Source organism: Colletotrichum phormii, assembly GCF_030913505.1.
Source record: "Colletotrichum phormii strain CBS 102054 chromosome Unknown BDP81scaffold_16, whole genome shotgun sequence".
NCBI lineage: Eukaryota > Fungi > Ascomycota > Sordariomycetes > Glomerellales > Glomerellaceae > Colletotrichum > Colletotrichum phormii.
In genome coordinates this window covers 422,083-440,850 of record NW_026851458.1, presented here as the reverse complement: position 1 = coordinate 440,850, position 18,768 = coordinate 422,083, and the positions used below count along the sequence as shown (strand labels likewise).

The 18,768-nt window shown below is 54.0% G+C and overlaps 6 protein-coding genes across 6 annotated transcripts; 2 read left to right on the top strand and 4 right to left on the bottom strand.

The window, feature by feature from the left end:
* Positions 1 to 35: 35 nt before the first annotated feature.
* On the bottom strand, positions 36 to 2,737 carry BDP81DRAFT_482938 (transketolase; the record flags this gene model as incomplete). The annotated part of the gene is made up of 6 exons (XM_060595036.1): positions 2,513 to 2,737; positions 2,252 to 2,298; positions 2,083 to 2,178; positions 1,929 to 2,013; positions 211 to 1,869; positions 36 to 152 (listed from the first exon to the last, which is right to left on the bottom strand). The coding sequence occupies exons 1-6, from the start codon at positions 2,564 to 2,566 to the stop codon at positions 36 to 38; spliced, it is 2,058 nt and encodes a 685-aa protein (XP_060442515.1). The 5' UTR covers positions 2,567 to 2,737.
* Positions 2,738 to 6,071: 3,334 nt separating this feature from the next.
* Positions 6,072 to 7,430, top strand: BDP81DRAFT_325256 (uncharacterized protein; the record flags this gene model as incomplete). Its single annotated transcript, XM_060584957.1, has 2 exons — positions 6,072 to 6,521; positions 6,717 to 7,430. 2 exons carry the CDS (start codon positions 6,072 to 6,074, stop codon positions 7,428 to 7,430), a joined length of 1,164 nt encoding a protein of 387 aa, XP_060442514.1.
* A 68-nt stretch (positions 7,431 to 7,498) lies between these two features.
* Positions 7,499 to 10,487, bottom strand: BDP81DRAFT_325585 (inositol 5'-phosphatase; the record flags this gene model as incomplete). The annotated part of the gene is made up of 3 exons (XM_060584990.1): positions 7,499 to 8,381; positions 8,438 to 10,217; positions 10,289 to 10,487. 3 exons carry the CDS (start codon positions 10,485 to 10,487, stop codon positions 7,499 to 7,501), a joined length of 2,862 nt encoding a protein of 953 aa, XP_060442513.1.
* Positions 10,488 to 11,329: 842 nt separating this feature from the next.
* BDP81DRAFT_396633 (ribonucleoprotein-associated protein) lies at positions 11,330 to 11,754 on the bottom strand (the record flags this gene model as incomplete). The annotated part of the gene is made up of 2 exons (XM_060588214.1): positions 11,330 to 11,547; positions 11,598 to 11,754. 2 exons carry the CDS (start codon positions 11,752 to 11,754, stop codon positions 11,330 to 11,332), a joined length of 375 nt encoding a protein of 124 aa, XP_060442512.1.
* A 397-nt stretch (positions 11,755 to 12,151) lies between these two features.
* On the top strand, positions 12,152 to 13,576 carry BDP81DRAFT_433343 (V-type proton ATPase proteolipid subunit). Its single transcript, XM_060590851.1, has 5 exons — positions 12,152 to 12,352; positions 12,502 to 12,514; positions 12,629 to 12,758; positions 12,836 to 13,096; positions 13,155 to 13,576. Exons 1-5 carry the CDS (start codon positions 12,336 to 12,338, stop codon positions 13,217 to 13,219), a joined length of 486 nt encoding a protein of 161 aa, XP_060442511.1. The 5' UTR covers positions 12,152 to 12,335; the 3' UTR covers positions 13,220 to 13,576.
* A 626-nt stretch (positions 13,577 to 14,202) lies between these two features.
* Positions 14,203 to 16,919, bottom strand: BDP81DRAFT_433340 (ergosterol biosynthesis ERG4/ERG24 family protein). Its single transcript, XM_060590850.1, has 3 exons — positions 16,603 to 16,919; positions 14,643 to 16,386; positions 14,203 to 14,585 (listed from the first exon to the last, which is right to left on the bottom strand). Exons 1-3 carry the CDS (start codon positions 16,635 to 16,637, stop codon positions 14,574 to 14,576), a joined length of 1,791 nt encoding a protein of 596 aa, XP_060442510.1. The 5' UTR covers positions 16,638 to 16,919; the 3' UTR covers positions 14,203 to 14,573.
* Positions 16,920 to 18,768: the final 1,849 nt, after the last annotated feature.

Below are 18,768 nucleotides of genomic sequence, written 5' to 3'. Positions count from 1 at the left end.
CAATTAACCAATTTCTACCCATGGATATGAACGCTTTAAATGATCTGCTGGAAAGCACGGTTGAGAGGAGAGCGAACGTTGGGAACGTCCTTCCAGAAGTCGACGGTGGCGACCGCGCGCTTGGCGATGCCCTCGGGGGTGAACTCGAACTTCTACAGAGTGGGTTAGAATGACTGACTGACAAAGATGAGATGGGAGTGATGAACTTGCCTTGTAGACGTCCTTGTAGGGACCGGAAGCACCGAAGCGGTTGATACCGAACTGCTCGTGGGAGTATCTCTCCCAGCCGAGGGTGGACATGACCTCGACGGACATGATGGGCTTGCCGTCGGGGAGGACGGACAGCTTGTAGTCCTTGGGCTGGGCGTCGAAGACCTCTGTGCAGGGCATGGAGACAACGCGGGCAGCGATGTTGTGCTTCTCCTTGAGGTACTTGACGGCGTCAACGCAGATGCAGACCTCGGAACCGGTGGAGACGAGAGTGATGTCGGCGTTGGCGTCCTCGTGCAAGACGTATCCACCCTTGATACCCTTCTCGATGACGGAGCCCTCGAGCTGGGGCAGGTTCTGGCGAGAGAGGGCAATGATGGAGGGGGTGTGCTTGGAGGTCAAGGTGACGTAGTAAGCAGCGCTGGTCTCGTTACCGTCCGCAGGGCGCCAGACCATGTTGTTGGGCAGAGCGCGGAAGTGGGCGAGAGTCTCGATAGGCTGGTGAGTAGGTCCGTCCTCACCAAGACCAATAGAGTCGTGGGTGGCAACCCAGATGGTGCGGATCTGGGACAGGGCGGACAGACGGACGGAGCCGGCGGCGTAGGAGACGAAGTTAAGGAAGGTACCTCCGTAGGGGATGATGGTACCGTAGGCAGCGAGACCGTTCATGATGGCACCCATACCGTGCTCACGGACACCGTAGCGGATGTAGCGACCGGCGTAGCTACCGAGGCCGGTGGCAGGGGCCTGGAAGTCAACAGCCTCCTTCCAACGGGTCAGGTTGGAGCCGGTCAAATCGGCGGAACCACCGACAAGCTCGGGGACGATCTCGTGGATCTTCTGGAGGACGGTCTCGGAAAGCTTACGGGAAGCAATGGCGGGGTCGGCAGGGGTGTAGACGGGCAGAGACTTCTCCCAGCCCTCAGGGAGGTCACCCTTGAGGCGACGGCTGAGGTCCTTGGCCTCGGTGGGGTACTTCTCGCCGTACTTGGCGAAGAGCTTGTTCCACTCCTCTTCGGCAGCGGCGCCCTCGGCGGCGTGCTTGTTGTACAGATCGTAGACCTCCTGGGGGACGGCGAAGGACTGCTCGGGGTTGAAGCCGAACTTCTCCTTGAGCTGCTTGATGTCGTCGGCCTTCAGGGGAGAGCCGTGGACACCGTGGGTGCCCTGCTGGAGGGAGCCGAAGCCAATGGTGGTTCTCAACTTGATGAGAGTGGGCTTGTCCTTGGACTGCTGGGCCTTGGCAATGGCCTTCTCGATGCTGTCGAGGTCGTTGTCACCGTCGTCGACGACGAGGACCTCCCAGCCGAAAGACTCGTATCTCTTGACGACATCCTCAGTGAAGGCGACGTTGGTGTCGCCGTCAATGGAAATGTGGTTGTCGTCGTAGACGGCAATGAGGTTGCCGAGCTGGAGGTGACCAGCCAGGGAAGAGGCCTCACCAGAGACACCCTCCATCAAGCAACCATCACCGAGGAAGGTGTACGTGTAGTTGTCGGACACGTTGAAGCCATCCTTGTTGTAGACAGCAGCGGTGTGAGCCTGGGCAATGGCCAGACCAACAGCGTTGGAGATACCCTGACCGAGAGGGCCGGTGGTGACCTCAATACCGGGGGTGTCGTGAGCCTCGGGGTGACCGGGGGTGATGCTGTCGACCGTCTTTGGGGGCCGTCAGCAAATGGCTCATTTCTCACTCATTGAGTCATGGTCAAACTTACGCGGAACTTCTTGAGGTCGTCGATGGAGACGCCGTAGCCGTAGAGGTGGAGGAGAGCATACTGAAGCATGCAGCCGTGTCCGTTGCTGGGGAAGAGTCAGCCAATGGGGTTCGATTCGTGATTGAGTAGCTTTGGTAAAGTTGTATCAACTTACGAGAGAACGAAGCGGTCACGGTTGAGCCAGTTGGGGTTCTTGGGGTTGAACTTCATGAACTTGTTGAACAGGACGTGAGCGACCGGCGCCATACCCCTAGAGAGTGAATTGGTAAGCTTCTGTCTCCAGATCCATTGTCAAATACGCGTAGTATGGGTGGAAGACGTACATGGGCGCACCGGGGTGGCCGGAGTTGCTGTTGAAGGTGGCATCGACCTGGGAAGCACAGACTCGGTCAGTCTCTTGTCCATTTACAGATTGATGATGAGACGCTTCTCGGAAAGCTCATTGAAGCCGGCCAGCCCATTGCCTGATGACCTCGTCGCAGCATCGTGGATGGTGGTGGTGGTCTCAATGGCGGGGTAACGACAAATCCTCAACGAAGAAGCGCGTAGGCGGGGTAAAAATCTGGCGGGCGGGTGAAACTCACAGCGAGCAGGCGGATCGAGTTGATCGCCTTCCAGTCTTGTTCGGTGTAACCCATGATGTCTGATTTTCTTCCAAGAGTTTTTGATGTAGAACTCGATCAGGGGAAGAAGAAAATGTGATGTGAAGGTGGGAGGGAATTTAAAGGACAGGTCGGAGGAGGAGGAAGAAAAAAGTAGACGGGCGAGAAGGAGTGGGAGAGGAGGTGGTAATGTACCTCAGGTATTCCGATACAAGACAGCAGCACCTTTTGCCTCAGAACGTACCTCAGCAGTCCCGTCACTGCGTATGTCAGCCGGGAAGGTAATTATTGAGCATCTAGTGGGGACCTGACGTGGGCGTGGACAAGGACCGGAGGGGGGGGGGGCACATGGAGGGGTGAAGGGGTGGAGGGGTGGAGGGGCAGAGGGCGGACCAGACACAGACCACTGACGCCGCGGCCGGATTCTCTCGAGAACAACACGACACCAGACGAGACAAGCCACTGGGAGAAGGAGGTCACCACACGGTGGGATGCTTGTTGCCGGGGGGTTCGTTGCTGCCCACTCCAGGCACAAAAGTGAATTGGATTGGCATGAGGATGTTCTGTTTGGATATACTGCACTTTTTCTGGATAACTTAGATTCCAGAAAGGCCACGATACTTGGAGGTACCTCATAATTCAGATAGCTAAGAAGCACGAATATAGGTAGCTCCTCCCCTTGCCAGTGCGGCAGAGGTACATTGGCTCGCTTGGAGCTCTCTCCGTACCTTAAGGTACCTCAGCTTAGGTAGCTTGGCCTTACTGAGAGCTTTTTTGGCGGGATGCCCGGACTCAACATCAGCACCTGCCACGATACCTCGAACATTAAACAGCAGCAGATACTTCACTTGCTCCTGAGTAAGGTACTTACCTGCCTTTGGATAAACTGAGAAAGTCACTCATGTCACTTTTCGGTGTCTTCCACCATCGCCCGTCTTGATCCATCATCCATCTTCACAATCACATGGAGTGGGGGGCTTTTTCCAACGTGTCCCGCATCTCCTTTTTGTCGCATCTCCAGTTTTTGGCCTTGGGAACGGGACACAGCACCTTCAGCTCGTCTCAAGTCTCAACAACCTCGTCGTCCGGCAAAAAAAAAAAGCTGTGGGCTGACTGACTTGCGTCGATTTGTCCCATCTGCTGCCACCTCTTCTTGGCCTCTTCTGGCTTTTTCGCCCCTCCCATTGCCTAGCCACTCATCTTTCTCGTCCTTGTATTGGTGGGCTTTGTCGGCACAACCGTAGACCGCACTCTTTGCCCTCATTATTACCTGTCCATGGTCGACCTGCTTCCATGGACCATTCCAATTCACCCGGCAACCCCTGGAAGACAAAAATGTCCGGCCTTCGACTTTCAATTCCCTCTCTGCCGCATCCCGACCTCGGTGTCCGGGCTATCCCATCTCGACGAATCATACCGCACTCGGCGCACCAGGTTCAACCACATCTGCACACTGCCATCAGCAGCAAGTCCACCGCCATTGGAACACACTCACTCAGCGCCCAAATAGCATATCAACTGTATCACATTTTCGACTGTGACGTATCTTACCCCCATGAACTGACTCTCGATCCCTTCCAGAAGCTCGCTCGTTGCCCGTATTGACTCGCGCGAACAACAGCATCTATGGATCATGGAGACAGTCTGTCGTCATAATGCCCACATAGCACAACCGCCTCACCTGGGTGCCTGGGTCTCCTTCGGTATCTGCCACGACCTGGCAACGTCGGCTTGCCCTTGAGGAGGGTCTTGACTAATCCGTGGAGATGGCTGCATCTTTTGGGTATCTCCGGCCCACCCTATCGCCTCTCCAGTCTTTCCGGCCAGTAGCCTCGCGCTATTTTATTCACTCACGATGTTGCGTCGCCGTCGGCCATAGGCCCAGCGTGTGCCGGACTTTAAGCCTCGTCCAAGCAGATGACCCAGAGAGAGCCAAGCGCCGAAAATATCCTCCCTACGCCCTCCGTCGCCTCCAGTTCTCTCGCTCGCGTTGTTTCAAGCCGGCGACGCGGATAAGCTCTGGCCCCTCCGATAGCACCTGGTCCACCCTGGCATCGCCTGGCTTGACTTCTTTTGCTGAGCATCAGATCCAGTCATGTCAGTGGACCCTGACTGCATGATGACACCCATCGCGTCCCCTATCAATTTTTTTTTTATTCACCGTTCGGTCGCAGGGCCGACTCGCAGGCTGCAGCCTTCTGCTTGTATCCGTAAGCTGTAGCAGCAGCATCAGATACCACAGCCCCTCCGGCCCTTCTGCGGGCGGGCGCCGTCTTTGCATCGAGATGCGCGACATCCGTTGATAATATCAAGGTCAGGACAGGCCAGTATGGAATTCTGTACGGCCAGCGCGGCAGATTCCCGCAGAGGAGGTCAACACGCATCTAGGTAACGGTAGGTGCCCAGGGCTGTTCGATGTGTTTATACCACAAAACATCGATATTCCGACCGACTTTTCACGTCTCCAACGCCTCGGCGTGTCTCAGTACGCGGTACTCGGGGCCGGTGGAAAGTATGCCGCAGACATTCAACGCCGTGATGTTCTATTTTCTGCGCCTCAATGCTTTCCTCTGCGCCGTCCGAGACTCCCACACGCTCTGGGTGATGTGCCCCCCCTCCGGAGCCGGTGAGCACGGGCCATCCGTCTGGGATTCGGCCAGTTTCGTATTTATCCGCGCAAATCAAGGCGGCCGCAGGCCCAAGCTCCCTTCTTCCCTGCGGATGACATCAAGCCACTCCACCCGCATATCCGCCGCTTCAAGCGACGTGTATCCGTTCTCGCCGTTGTTGGTCGAGATTGAGCGGGAGAAGATGCGGAAGATTCTGTGGTTTCGGGTTTCGAGTTATCGCGATTCGAGAGCCATGCTTTGCCTCGTTTTGAGTGAAATGAGGTTAGCCTCAACGGTGCAACTTCGGACACTGGCCGTGGCTAATCGGGCCTTGTATCGCGCTGACCAAGCTTTGATAGATGTATGGTTCAGGCGACGCAAAGAGTTCGACCTTGCTCTTAGCGGTGCACCTGAGGATGATCATCACTCGGCTTCAATGAAGTTGCTTAGCCGTAATACTTTGTGTATTCATATTGAAACCACACGAGCAATGCCTCAGGTGTGTTGTGAGATCTCATCATGAGATTCACATCTACCTTAGTGAGAGGCTCATATGAGCTCGCTCCATGTGCACTAACCTCAAAAGCGGGCAGTGTGGATCCTGCCCGATTGAGTTTTCGCCTCACCCAACTTCATCAACTGCAAGTGAACGTTTTGAAGATACTAGAACAACGTGAGATCGAACGTCTTGATCGTGAAAATCTCATCTTCTGCTTCAGAAGACTCAGAGTAGTACACAGGAAACTGCCACTGTTACCCGCAAGCCAGCATCCCAAACTTTGCCGTCAACGCAATTTTTCTTCATCACTACCCCTCCATTTTTACCCCTCCATCCAAAAATCCTCAACTTCACCTCACAACCTCACAAAGTCATACGCCATCATCGGAAAGTCGACAAGACTTTCACTACAACCGCAACCATGGGCAAAAAAATGAAGGTCGAGCACAACATCCGCGACACATCCCACCACGCCGCAAACTCCAAAAAGGGCAAACCAGCAAAGCAACAAAAGGCCAAGCCCAAGGCTCAACCCGAAGCCTCATCGTCTTCTTCTGCCGCAGCAGCAGACAACACCTCCGCAGACATCCTCCCCCTAACCCACCAACAACGCCTCCTCTCCTCCTTCGCCTCCGCCTTCCAACCCGTCCTCGCGTCCCCGGCCTTTGCTACGATCCTGCAAGAAGTCAAAGCAGCGCTCTACGCCCGCGACTTTGACGCTGCTTTCACTTCGGCCAAGGCGGAGAGTTTGGATGCGTACGCTGCGAGGTGGAGTCCCACCCGATCCCTGGCGTACGCTGTTGTTATGCTGGGTATCGCGGAGCACCTCGAGGGGTTGGAGGTTCAGGTCAAGAAGGCTGAAGATGAGGCTGGAGCTCAGCCTGTAGCTGAAGGAGCTGAGGTGGCTGAAGTGGCCGAGGGTCTCGGAAAGTTGATCGTCGAGGACAAGACGGGTGATACTCCCGGAGATCTGAACTCCTCCTCCACCGACGATCAGGATGCCGTCCCTCCTACTCCTGCTCCTCCCGCAGCGGAGGACGATGCCGTCACCCCTCCACCCACCTCGGAACCATCCGAGACCACCACCAACCCCAAGACGCAAATCAAAAAGGAAATCAAGATCCTCTCCATCGGCGGCGGCGCCGCAGAACTAGCCGCCCTAGCAGCCTACCTCTCCCAACAACCACCCTACCTAAAAGGCACAATCACCCTCCTCGACGCCGCCCCCTGGAACCCCGTCGTCTCCAAACTCCACGCCGCACTCACAGTCCCGCCCCCGGTCTCGCGGTACGCAAACGAAGCCCAAGCCACCGCCGCAGCCCTCGTCGAGCCGGCGGCGCGCCTATCCTCGTCCTTTGCACAGCTCGACGCCCTTGCAATGACACGGGAAGAACTCTCAAACACGCTGGGCGGTACGGATCCAGTACTCGTCACATTACTATTTACCCTCAACGAGCTCTACACCGCCGCCGGCATCGGCAAGACAACCGCCTTCCTCCTCAACCTGACCGCCACCGTGCCCCTCGGCTCCCTTCTCCTCGTCGTCGACAGCCCCGGAAGCTACTCCGAGGCCGCGGTGGGCAAGGAGTCCAAAAAGTACCCCATGCAGTGGCTCATGGACCACACCCTCGTCAACAAGCCCGAAAAGGACGGCGTGTTCCCGGGGTGCCGATGGGAAAAGGTCGAGTCCAACGACTCTGTCTGGTTCCGTCTCGCCGATTCTCTGAATTACCCAATCTCTCTGGAAAATATGCGCTACCAAATGCACCTGTATCGCGCAACGAAACCCTAAAGCAAGAACAAAAAAACGCCCAAAGAAACCGCAATGGTGTGTGTACGAGTGCCAAAGAGAATGCCACCTCATGCCCAGACGAGTCTCTTCAGAGAGTAGCTGATGTGGTCCAGCAATCCAGTGCTTTGCCTCGCCTCCTCTAGCGAAATAATGTCGCCCTTCTCTATGATGCTCTCGGTGCCTGGCTTCTCCTTGCCAGGTTGACTCAAGAACGCCAGCCGTTCTATGTCTGCGCAAATACTGACAACCTGCTGGATCTCGCTGAGCTTGGGTTCTTCACCCGTCACAGCGGCGGACGATTGCGAGTAAGGGGCCTTGAAGGCAAGCTTGCGTACTGGAGGCGCCTTGGGGCGGCCACCGCCCAGCAAACTGCTCAAGGCAGATTGAGGTTGCTGCTGTTGCTTCTGCTGCTGCTGCTCCGACGAGACCGCATCCGTCTTGGTCTTTGTAATACCCAGGTTCGAAAAGGTCCTGGTGTTCGTCCTCGTAACGTCGTTCTTGCCTGGCTGGTACGACACAACGAAGCCAACATTCTTCATCTCGTCCGTCTGCCCAGGGGAGACTGTCGAGATGATGTATGTGCCAAACTTGATACCAACAACATGGGCCAGATCAATTCGCTCAAACGAAGAGACCTTGTCCATGTTCCAATCAAACCGGCAGAGGTACAGGGCAGCGTCCGTCAGAAGCAGTACCACCTCCTCAAAGGGCATGGCTCGTAAGCTATCCGATTGATGGGGGCTGAAGAGGACCCAGCCACCCATGAACTCTTCGCTCTCGTCGGAAATGACGCGCCTTTGCGATAGCTCGATGGCCTGTTCCCTCATCTTCAGCATTGAGACGGCAGGGTCTTTTGTCATCATCTCGGCCTCGAACTCTTGGAAGACCATCGAGTTCACGTTGCCGAGAAGGAAGTCGATGGCAGCTTGGCTGAAGTAGTCATTCACCATGCTAGGTTAGTGGGTTAGCAAAAGTCCAAGATAGACTAGAAAAGCAAAACATCTTACCCATTGTAGTACCGGGTCAAAGAAAGACCAAGATCATTCAATGTGCCCCCAAGGTTCCTCTTCTTCGTTCTTGTGTAGTCACCCTTCATGGCCGCAGTAGATGCATACTGCTTCGACACGGCATCACCGTTGTCCGCCCAGAGAGTGTTGAACCACTGCGTCTGCTGATCAACTTGAGCTGCAAGGTCATAGCCCTCCGCTCTCAGCTGAGACTCCAGCATGAACTTTCCAAACGAACTCTGGCACACGTTTGTCCTGTCAAGACAATCCATACAGTTTGTGCGCAAGACACCCTTTTGTTTTGTGGTGATCTGACCAGCGTCTTCCACTGTGCTTCCGAAACCCTCCAACTTGCCGCGGAGAGTATCGAGAAGCTGACTGACGTTCTCGAACTTCATTCCTTTACAGGCTGAATGGAAATCGAACCATTCAAAACCAACAGTGTCATTTTCACCTTTTGCTTCTTCCTCATTCAACCTCTGTACTGTCTTCTCGTATTGACCACCGACAGTTGCTTCTACGCCATGCTTTTCGACCAGGTTGACAATCTGTAGAAGTCCGTACTCTGTCTTAAGCCGTTCCAGGTGTTTCTTCGTTGCGGCATAGTTCGCTTCGGGCGAGTGTTGAATGACGGGCGCAGGTTTGAGGGAGACGGGCGATTGTGTGAAGAAGAGCGGAATGCTGCCCCGGATTTGAAGGAAAGAGTAAATCTTTGAAGACTTGTCCCACGAAGTGCTCGAAAGAATCTGCTCGGTTTCGACCGCGTTGGCAACATAGCCCTGCTCATCAATGCCTCGTCTCAAGTATCTGAGACCAGCCCTCTGTGTCGAACGGCGAGAAATCACAGTCAAAAGAAACTTCTTCTCGGTAGAGCGCAAATCGATTGAGTCGCGGACTGTCTCCGGCGGGGGAGAAGATAGTTCGGCATCGGGCTGTCTCATAGTCGATAGCTCCACGGAATCCCCGAGGCCTTCATCGTGTTGAGGAGGGCTGCTGTCCACCACGAAGCTTTTCTGGGAAACGAAGCCCTGCATGAGCGGTAGCAACAGAGCATCCTCTCCAGCCTCCATAAATGGCTTTAATGTGTTCTTGTTCCAAAAGAATATCGGGTCTACTCGCTCATGCAGAGGTACTTCATCGGACTGGGCGGTGGAACGGCTCGACCAACGCCGTGTGATGTCGAAGTCGTAAGAAAAGAAGAAGCTTTTGGATGAGCCATAAAAGATCTGGGTCATCCGCAGAAGCTTTGGCAACAGCGTAGATGCCGTTGTCGGCTCGGTGGCCTCGTCAACGGATGGCCGCGGAGGAGCATTCTTGACCGGACTGTGATCAACGGATCGTCGCACTTGGTGCGCGGCTCCGCTCCAGCCTGCTGATCTCTTCTGGTCCTGCGTCCATCCGCTTTTGCTGAACCAGGTCTGCGCGAACCTCCCATAGCTTCCTCTTCTGCCGATAACATCTTTGGCTACGGTGCTCTTCACAGTTTCAAGGTCCTTATCGCTGTCCGTCTTAGCTTCTTGCGCAGGGTCCTCGACTTCATCGCCGCTTGCTGGAAGTTCTATGTAGTCATCACTGTCGCTGTCGTCAGCGTCCTTGTCCGTCTTGCGATCTTGGAGCTCCAAAGCCGTCTTCGCGATAGCTTCTCCAGCTTCTTGCTGCGAAGCACATGGGGTAATGGCGACTTCGGTGACAACATAGATCGGGAAACCGCAGATTTGCGCAACTTGCTGGCGCCGAGTAATTGTGATTAAATAGCTGAGGCGTGAAACTGTGATTAAACCTGCGTTACCCGAGAATCAGCATTGAAGCTGCGACAATTATGGAGTGCAGCTAGAAGCTCGGATGCCGCACCTATAACGCCGAAGGCTTCGAACGAAGAATTTGACTGAGAAAGGTCGGGTATTTGCTCTCGTGGAGCAGGGGTTATTGATGCGTCGCCATATTTGATCCTGACCGGCTGCGCGGGGCGCTGTCCTTTGGTCACAAATGGTTGGATGATAAGGCCGTCTACCGCCGCGCAGATGATGATCTTGCGAGCGATACCGGGCATCTTGCGATTCGGAATGCGATTCGGGGTTAACGCGATGCGCGAGAAGAAATGAAGGGTCTATACGCAATGGAGATGGGCCTGAAACTACACCCAGCAATGCACGAAGAAGAAGTTATTAGATATGTCGGGCCGCAGCATCAACATAGGCGGCGTGTAAAGAGGATGCAGGAGAGAATGGGACGTTGTGCGCGACACGAACTACTGATGATGGCGGGCCAAAAATCGTGCATTTAGCTATGACATGGGTGGTGGGCCGCGGGGTAACGTCAGTGTGCATTTGCTGGGCCAGGTGCTAGTCGCTGAGACAGCGAGCGCAGGTCACGCCTAAGACACCGGCCCGATGAGTGGTTCAGTCTGCTCACTAGACGCCAGGTCTGCATTCGTTCTCATCTACACCGATACTCCCACCATCCAAGGTAAGGTAAAGTGGTAAAGTAAGAAAGCACTCGCCTTGCTCTTCAGCTACCTTAATGGGCTCAGGGGGAGGTGTCAATCAAGTGCAGGTTCCTCCACTAGCTCGTCCCGAGTCAAGCACCGCTAACTGCACAAATTGTGGCCATTGCATATTTGGGATTTTGAGTTTTCGACAATCATCAATTGACAGTTTTCCGGACCGAAACACCTCGCGGGAATCCATTACCAGACAGGCGCATTCGCATAGCTGTTTTCGCAGCCAGTTACCATGCGCTCCGTCGCAATAGCAGAGACCACGAAGAGAATTGGACCCAAGAATAGCTAGTCGACGCCTATCAACAATTCAGACTTTTCCATTCCAAACCATGTTCCAGCACCTCCCAAGATATATCATAATACACTGCCCATTATCCTACGTCGGGGGTATCTTAGATGGCGAGTCTCTCGATCTTGTCTCTGAGGGCGCGGATGGGGCCGGCAAGCTCAGAGCCCTCGTTGGAGGTGATGCTGCAAGCAATGACGGCGCGGGAGACACCGCAGGCACGGCCAAGAGCGGTCTTGGACTTGACGTAAACGTAGGGGACGTTCTTGTCCTCGGAAAGGAGGGGAAGGTGAAGAACAATCGAGAGAGGGTTGGTGTCCGCAGCTGGTCGGCAACATTAGCATTGTTTCGTCAAGATGGTCAATGGAACATACCGAGAATGATGAGCTCAGAGACACCACGGTTGAGGGTCTTGGTGGCCTCGTTGGCGCCCTTCTTCAGCTGGCGGTAGTGCTGGCACTGCTGGACCATGTCCAGGAGCTCTTGCTGGAGAGCATCGTCGGCGAGGGGCCAGGCAGCGGATTCAGACATTGTTGAGAATGTAAGGGGTCGAGTGATGTCTGCAGAACACAATCAGCTATTTGCAACCGATAAGCAGAAAGTCTCAAGACTTACCGATGTTATAGTGCAGGGTTCCTTGCGTTGGCTCGCCCTGGTGGTGAGAAAAAAGATCGGTGAGTGTGCGGTGGTGAACGTGAAGATCCAAAAGTTCAAACTCAGACCGATGAAAAAAAAAATCCCACTTCCCCAAATTTCGACGGCAGATTCCGTGAGGGTGGGGCCTGGCTCCTGCAGCTCGAAGCCAGCCCACCTCGGAGACCACATTTAGCCGGTCTCCGGGCACCGCCTCCTCCTTGTCTTACGTAAGGGCACGGAGCTGTCAACGCGCCGCAAAACCTTGCAACCAACCAGAGGGCCAACCTGGAAACGAGATCTTAACAAGCACACCTCATCTCGAGTAGTCGCCGACGCAGCATCGAACCTCACCCGTCCCAACAACCATCACCGCAATCGTCCCCAACCCAGCTGCCGCCGCATTTCCTTCATTTCCGACTCGTCTCGACGTCTTCTTCGACTTTTTTAGCCAGTCCAAATCCACATAAACCGCCAAAATGCCTTCCGAGCTTTGGTACGTCAACAACATGCTTGTTTGCCCCCATTCACGAGCTCCTATCCATCAATCGAAGCTCCCAACTCCGTCCATTCCGATGCCCAGCTTGCGCAAATAGCTTTCTACTACGTTTCTGAAGCTCATATGCTAACGCGATCATGTCACAGCCCCGTCTATGCGGTTCGTCCTCCCTGTGCCTCCCGAGTCATCCATGACGTCGCCCCCTTCCTACCTAGGATGAGCCATTTGGGCATCATTCGACATCGCGTCCACGACATCGCTAACATGCTATAGCCCTTCTTCGGAGCCATGGGTTGCACCGTCGCCATCGTCTTCACCTGCCTGGGTGCCTCTTACGGTACCGCAAAGTCCGGTGTCGGTATCTCGGCTATGGGTGTCCTCCGCCCTGACCTGATCGTCAAGAGTACGAACCAGCATCCACAATCGAAGACCATGCATGCATGGTCTACCTGCATCGACATTTGCTAACTACTACTATAGACATTGTTCCCGTCATTATGGCTGGTATCATTGCTATTTACGGTCTCGTCGTTTCCGTGCTTATCTCCGACGGGCTTCAGCAGGAGATGGCCCTGTACACTGGATTCATTCAGTTCGGTGCTGGTCTCTCTGTCGGTCTTGCTGGTCTTGCTGCTGGTTTCGCCATTGGTATCGTCGGTGATGCTGGTGTCCGTGGAACTGCTCAACAGCCCCGTCTCTTCGTCGGCATGATTCTGATTCTCATTTTCGCCGAAGTTTTGGGTACGCCATTTCGCCCCCCGATAGTAGACGCGCTGTTTACTGACATGATTGTCTCTAGGTCTTTACGGCTTGATTGTCGCCCTTCTCATGAACTCCAAGGCCACCCAGGACGTCACCTGCTAAGCGACGACACCAACACGACGAATGCTCGGTTGAACGGTTGACAAGATGTACTTAAGCCACAACTTGCACGGGCATCACTGCCACAGGGCGGACAAATATCATCAGCAGGCGCGTCGAAAACTCGAATCAAAGGTTTAAAGGCATAGGCGTGGGAACGGTCAAGGGTCACGAAATGCCATGTTTGGGACGATCGGGGACTGCTTCGATCACGGATCAAACGTATATGTACTATTTTGCCATCAAGGTATGCTATCCATTCAGGGGCGATTGCTCAGCATAGACATCGGTGATGGGAGAACGGAATTGTAGTCTAGGTTGCGACAATGTGTTTTTTTATGCGTCTATTATTTTGTTAAAGTTCCCGCACCCTTTGCCTGTCCAGTGTGACACTCGGTGATACTTGCCTGAATATTGCCCTGTAGTTCGTATTTACTACCGACGAAACCCAACACGAATGAGGTGGACTGGAAATGTGAGACTACGATTTCCAGACAATTGCCACAAGTCGTAGGCGAGAAACATTGACCAAATTGCATCCATGTTCTCTATGAACCACCTCAAGATGCTTGACCTGGTACCGACACCTAGAGGGGCTTTGGCAAGACGAATGCAGTCGAATTAATAGTGACATACTCCTGTGGGGAAGCATCATCTAGGCTGAGTAATGGAGTGTGAAGCTACCAGCAGGAATGCTGAACTCACTCTATTCTCAGTAACATTCGGATACAAGCGCCCCATTACACATGTCGACATCATCACCTTGCCTCCATATGCCATTATTATATTCATCATCTCTTTTTGGAATGAAACAACCATGACAGACAACCTTGAGGGTAGACACATATGAAGGAAAGTTGTGCCTTATCCTTACCACTTAAACATCTGGGCCTAAAGGTGCCTTGCCTCAGCTTAACCTGCATATACCTTGAAGGTCTGCTTCGACTTAACTAGAGTTCACTGGGAGGCATACACGCAAAACTGTCACTTTGCCATTGGGGTTCTGTCTCTTTGGATAGATGTTTCATTTTACTCATTTTACTCGATTTCAGAGGACAGCGTGCCTAATAAAACGCTGCCCCCACGTGACAAAGAAAGCCGCGGTGATGTCAAACAACAAGGCACCGCTTCTGTTATATAATTACAAGTCTTTATGCCAACCATGTCTTCTCGCACATGATACCGGCAATTTTCTTTTTTCCCCATTCGTTTACCATTACCCCTTGCCGTTGCTCATGGTATTGAAACCAGCCGGCTACCGGCTCCAGGTGAAGAAGCGGATTATGTACAGACAGAAATGGCCCGATGGCCGTGGCATAAAACGCCTAATTTTGTGAGGGTTTGGTGGAATCGTCACTTAGACGACATACTGTATGGGAGTTATTCATCGGCTTTTGTCCATTACAGCGGAAATAGGAAGACTTACGGGAATGAAGAGGTAGGGAACCTCGCGTTCGTACTGGGCCCAAGCATCACCGTACTTCTGGCGGCAGCGGTGGATGTCACGGGCAGCACGGTGGGCAATCATGCCGCAGAAGAAGACGGGGTAGAACCAGGGGAAGGGGCTCTTGAAGCCGGTGATCAGACCCCAGCAGATGGCGAAGAAGGCATCGCACGTGTAGTGGATCTTGCGGGCATAGCCGTACCAGCCGTCAGCGAGGATGGCATCGCCTTTGTCCGAGGTAATGGTCTTGGGGTTCTTGACCGTCTGCCACGGGAGCTGGGGGAAGGTCTTGCGGGCGACGAGCTGGCCGCGCTCCTGGGCTCGGAAGCCGTTCTTCTGGCTGTTGGTGGTGTCCCAGATCCAGTAGATGAATAGGTAGGAGACGAAGAGGAAACCGAGCGCGAAGGGGTTCCACTTGTACTCGGAAGGGTGGTGGTTGGACAGGAAGATGGTGCAGTGGCAGTACGAGAGAGGGACGCCGGCAAGGTTCCAGAAGATGAGCATGAAGCCCCACTTCTCGTAGTACATATCCCAGGTCGGGACGATGAGCTGCTCGCCCTTGGCGCAGGCATTGGCGTAAAGGTAGTGGGCCATGACCAGGAAGAGCACTTCGCCGGAGACGTAGCCGTACTTCTCATATTGGCGGGCGGCAGCGCCGCAGCTGAGACCGAAGAGGATGAACCAGGGGATGCGGACCTCGAAGAACATCTTGAAGTCCAAGATGCCAAACATGCGGGGGTTCAGCTCGGCACCAAGGAAGAAATCGTAGATGGGGTAGCCGGTCATGCGGTGCTGGACACCTCTCCAGAGGGCGGAGAAGTAGGCAGCAAAAGCCACGAGGAAGCCACTGAGGATGGCCACAGACATCAGGGGGCCAAACTCGTCGAGGAAGGTGTAGAGGGGGAAGAACCCAGTGAAGTGAAGCACGGCCATGACAGCAATCGTGAAGTAGAAGCTGACGTAGGCGTTGCAGAAGTACTTGAGCTGCTTGCCGTTCTCGTGAGCAAGAGGCTTGCCCCAAGCCCAGACACCAGGCAGCACGCAGTAGCAGATACCCTCGAAGGTGAAGAAGGTCCAGTAGATGCGCCAGGCACGCAGGGAGGGGAATGCACCAGTGTAGACAAGGTCCACGAGATGACGGCCAAACTCGCCCCAGCTCTGTCCCTCCTCACGGGTAGGAACGCCGCCGCCGTAGTAGGTGGCTCCAATCCACATGTACCACATGAGCAGAGGAAAGCCGATCATCAGCGACATGGTGCCAATGCTGCCTCCGAACTCGAACTCGCCCGAGGCATCAATCTTGGGATCCGTACCGACCTCCCAGCCATCAATGATGTTGCCCTTCTTGTAGGTCGGCTGGGCATCCTCGGGAGTGGCGGCGTGGCCGTTGCCATTGGCCGCGGTCTCAACCTTCACCTGGGCGTACCCATTGCTGTGGCCATTGGCGATGGGCTCCTCCTTGACATGTCCATTGGTGTATCCGTTGGCGTGGCCGTTGGTGTGGCCATTGGTCAAAGATTCGTCAAAGTCGGCCTTGTCGTTCGCTGATGTCGACTCTGCCTCATCGTCGAGCTCCTCGCGGAACTTTCCCGTGGTGCGTCGTCTTGGGGCACGGGGTTGCGACTTCGATTCGGTAACCTCTGCGCCGGTGGTGGGCTCGGGGGACTTGCGTCTAGAAGAAACACGCCGAGGGGTCTCAACCATGCCCTCAAAGAGCTCCTTCTTCCTGTTCGGTGGGTTAGCATAGGTAAGAGGAAGGTTGTTCGCTAGAGTATTGACCCATTGGAAGAGGAAACGTGAGCGGCCATGGTTGCGGTTTGCGACAAGCGTGGCAACAAGGAATGCGCCAGAGAGTCGTTTGGGATATCCGCAGCAGATCTAATTGCTTCAAATGATGGTCCCAGACTAGGGAGAGAAAGAAGAAAATCACAATTCGACTGACCTAGGAGTCTGGCGCAATGAGTATCTGCCCGTCATGATGGCTGCTTCTTTTATACAGAATACCAGAAATCTTCAGCGTGGGGTCATGCACCTCTCGTGTAGCTGAGCTGGAGGCCAGAGTCCGTGTGACTGTCGGCGGCCGGGGTTCGAGGATGGGATTGTTCAGCAGCAACGATGTTCGTCCAAGGTCCAAGGCATAGGAAATCGGAGGACTTGGAGGCGGTCTGGGACGGAGAATCCGAGTACGACCAGACGAGGCGTCGAGGGGTGGCGTGCAGGACGGGAAGACAAGAGACTCAGACCCGGACGGCTTCACGTCAAACTTGGTAGTGTGTCCTCGGATTTCGATTGGGCCCTTGCCGCCTGCCTACTGCCACTCAAAATTTTGTTGACATTTGTGTTTGCCCCCTTTCTGCCGGTAGTCAAGGGTCACGAACAGTGTTGAAATTGGAGGTACTTGGTTTTGTGCGGTACCTACGCCTTTACGAAAGGTACCGACTCTAACCTTCTCGGGAGCTTCCTCGGCTGTAGGGGACCCGCATATGCACCTTTCGTCTAGACGACCCGCCAATAAGAAGCTTGATTTTGCCTCAATTAAGATCCGGTCATCAAAGATTCCGAACTTTGGGCCACCCGTTGCCGCCCTGCTAGACGAAGCTCGCTGCTGCACTTGAACCATGCGGCACCCGCCTGAGCTGACGGCGCATATCGATCGATGGTTGCCCTGCACTTTGAAGCTCCAAATCTCCGAGCAGAGCTCCCCTTTTACAATTGCTAGACGATGTCTGCATGACATGCATTGCTGGTCAGGATTCGGCCAGGATCGATGTTCAAGCCTTGTCGGACTGGGCGGTCATTTGGACTCCCCGGATTTCCGTCACGCGACGACGGAACTCAGGAACGACAGGGGTCTCCTTGATATAAGCTCAAGTTGTACCGGAAACTGCTGGCTCCCTCTTCGAAAATTGACGGCAACATCTGTAGATTATCATATGATGGACACCTTAGCCTAGAACTTGCTTGCCGCAGATCGCAATGGAGACAGACTTGTCAAGCGCATCATGATATCAAGATACATCTACGGCTGCTCGCGTGTGAAATCGCCGGTAGTGACAAGCCATCGCGAGCAAAGAGACCATCTAGATGTCTGGGACGGGCACGCTGCGATTTCCCTCATCCAGCAACCTTGATATCATCATTAATCTGCTCTGTATGGACACGAAGAAATCGGGCCAACAAGACTGCATATGTACGCTGAGCAAGGAGAAGCAACGAGTCCATATGGCCAAGTCAAGCTTTCAAGCTTGACCAACATGCCATCTAAGCCCTGATTATCACCTATGCGCTTCGAATGAGGTAGCTCGCCGTAGATCAAAGTATGCCCATGCAGAACGCAAAAGAAACATGCTGCCTGAGTCATCATCAAAGTCCTGCCTCTCGAATGAAGGCATCAATTCGCAGCATCGTGAAGCTCTTGCTGAGGCATCAACTTTAGGCAGGACGGCTCAGCGATACGTACCTGTACGTACTGCACAGCGAAAATTTGGCCTCAATTTGTCCACGGGTACGTACTCTTACTGATTGTGCGCACTGCACAGACCAGCCCACGAATCTATATAATCCCCTCCACCCACCATGCTTTTGCCTGTTTTCTTCTTTTCTCCTTAGCTCTTCTTTGCCTTTTGGCTTAGATCAAGTGTAGTATCTGTTCTTTTCAGTTTAATCTCTGAAAGATGCCTATTGGCATCACATTGATTATTCCTATTTTTGATCTCTAGGAGATGGACCTCTGCGGCTTGCCGTATGCCCTCTCCACCGTGTCCCTGGTATTTCACTGCCTCCAGGCGACGCAACCCTCTGATCTTTCATTGCTCTGTCTGGCTTGCCCAGGCTTGTGAAGAAGGTGTCTAATTACTTCCTCAGTGTGTTGATGTTAATCTTGTTTGATAAGATGTTCCAATATCGTTGCCTTGGTCTGTTTCGTCGCGCCAATGCTGAAGGTCGAATGTAGTTCTCCGTATTGGGCGAGCTCTGCTCCAATTGTCAAGCCTGACCGCCTTCCATTTGCATGATTTTCAAGGTTCCTCACGTCTACGGCCATTAATGACATCGTGAAGCGTCCCAAACTGCCAGTAAATTATTGAACTTCTTAAGCCGTGGCGAGTTA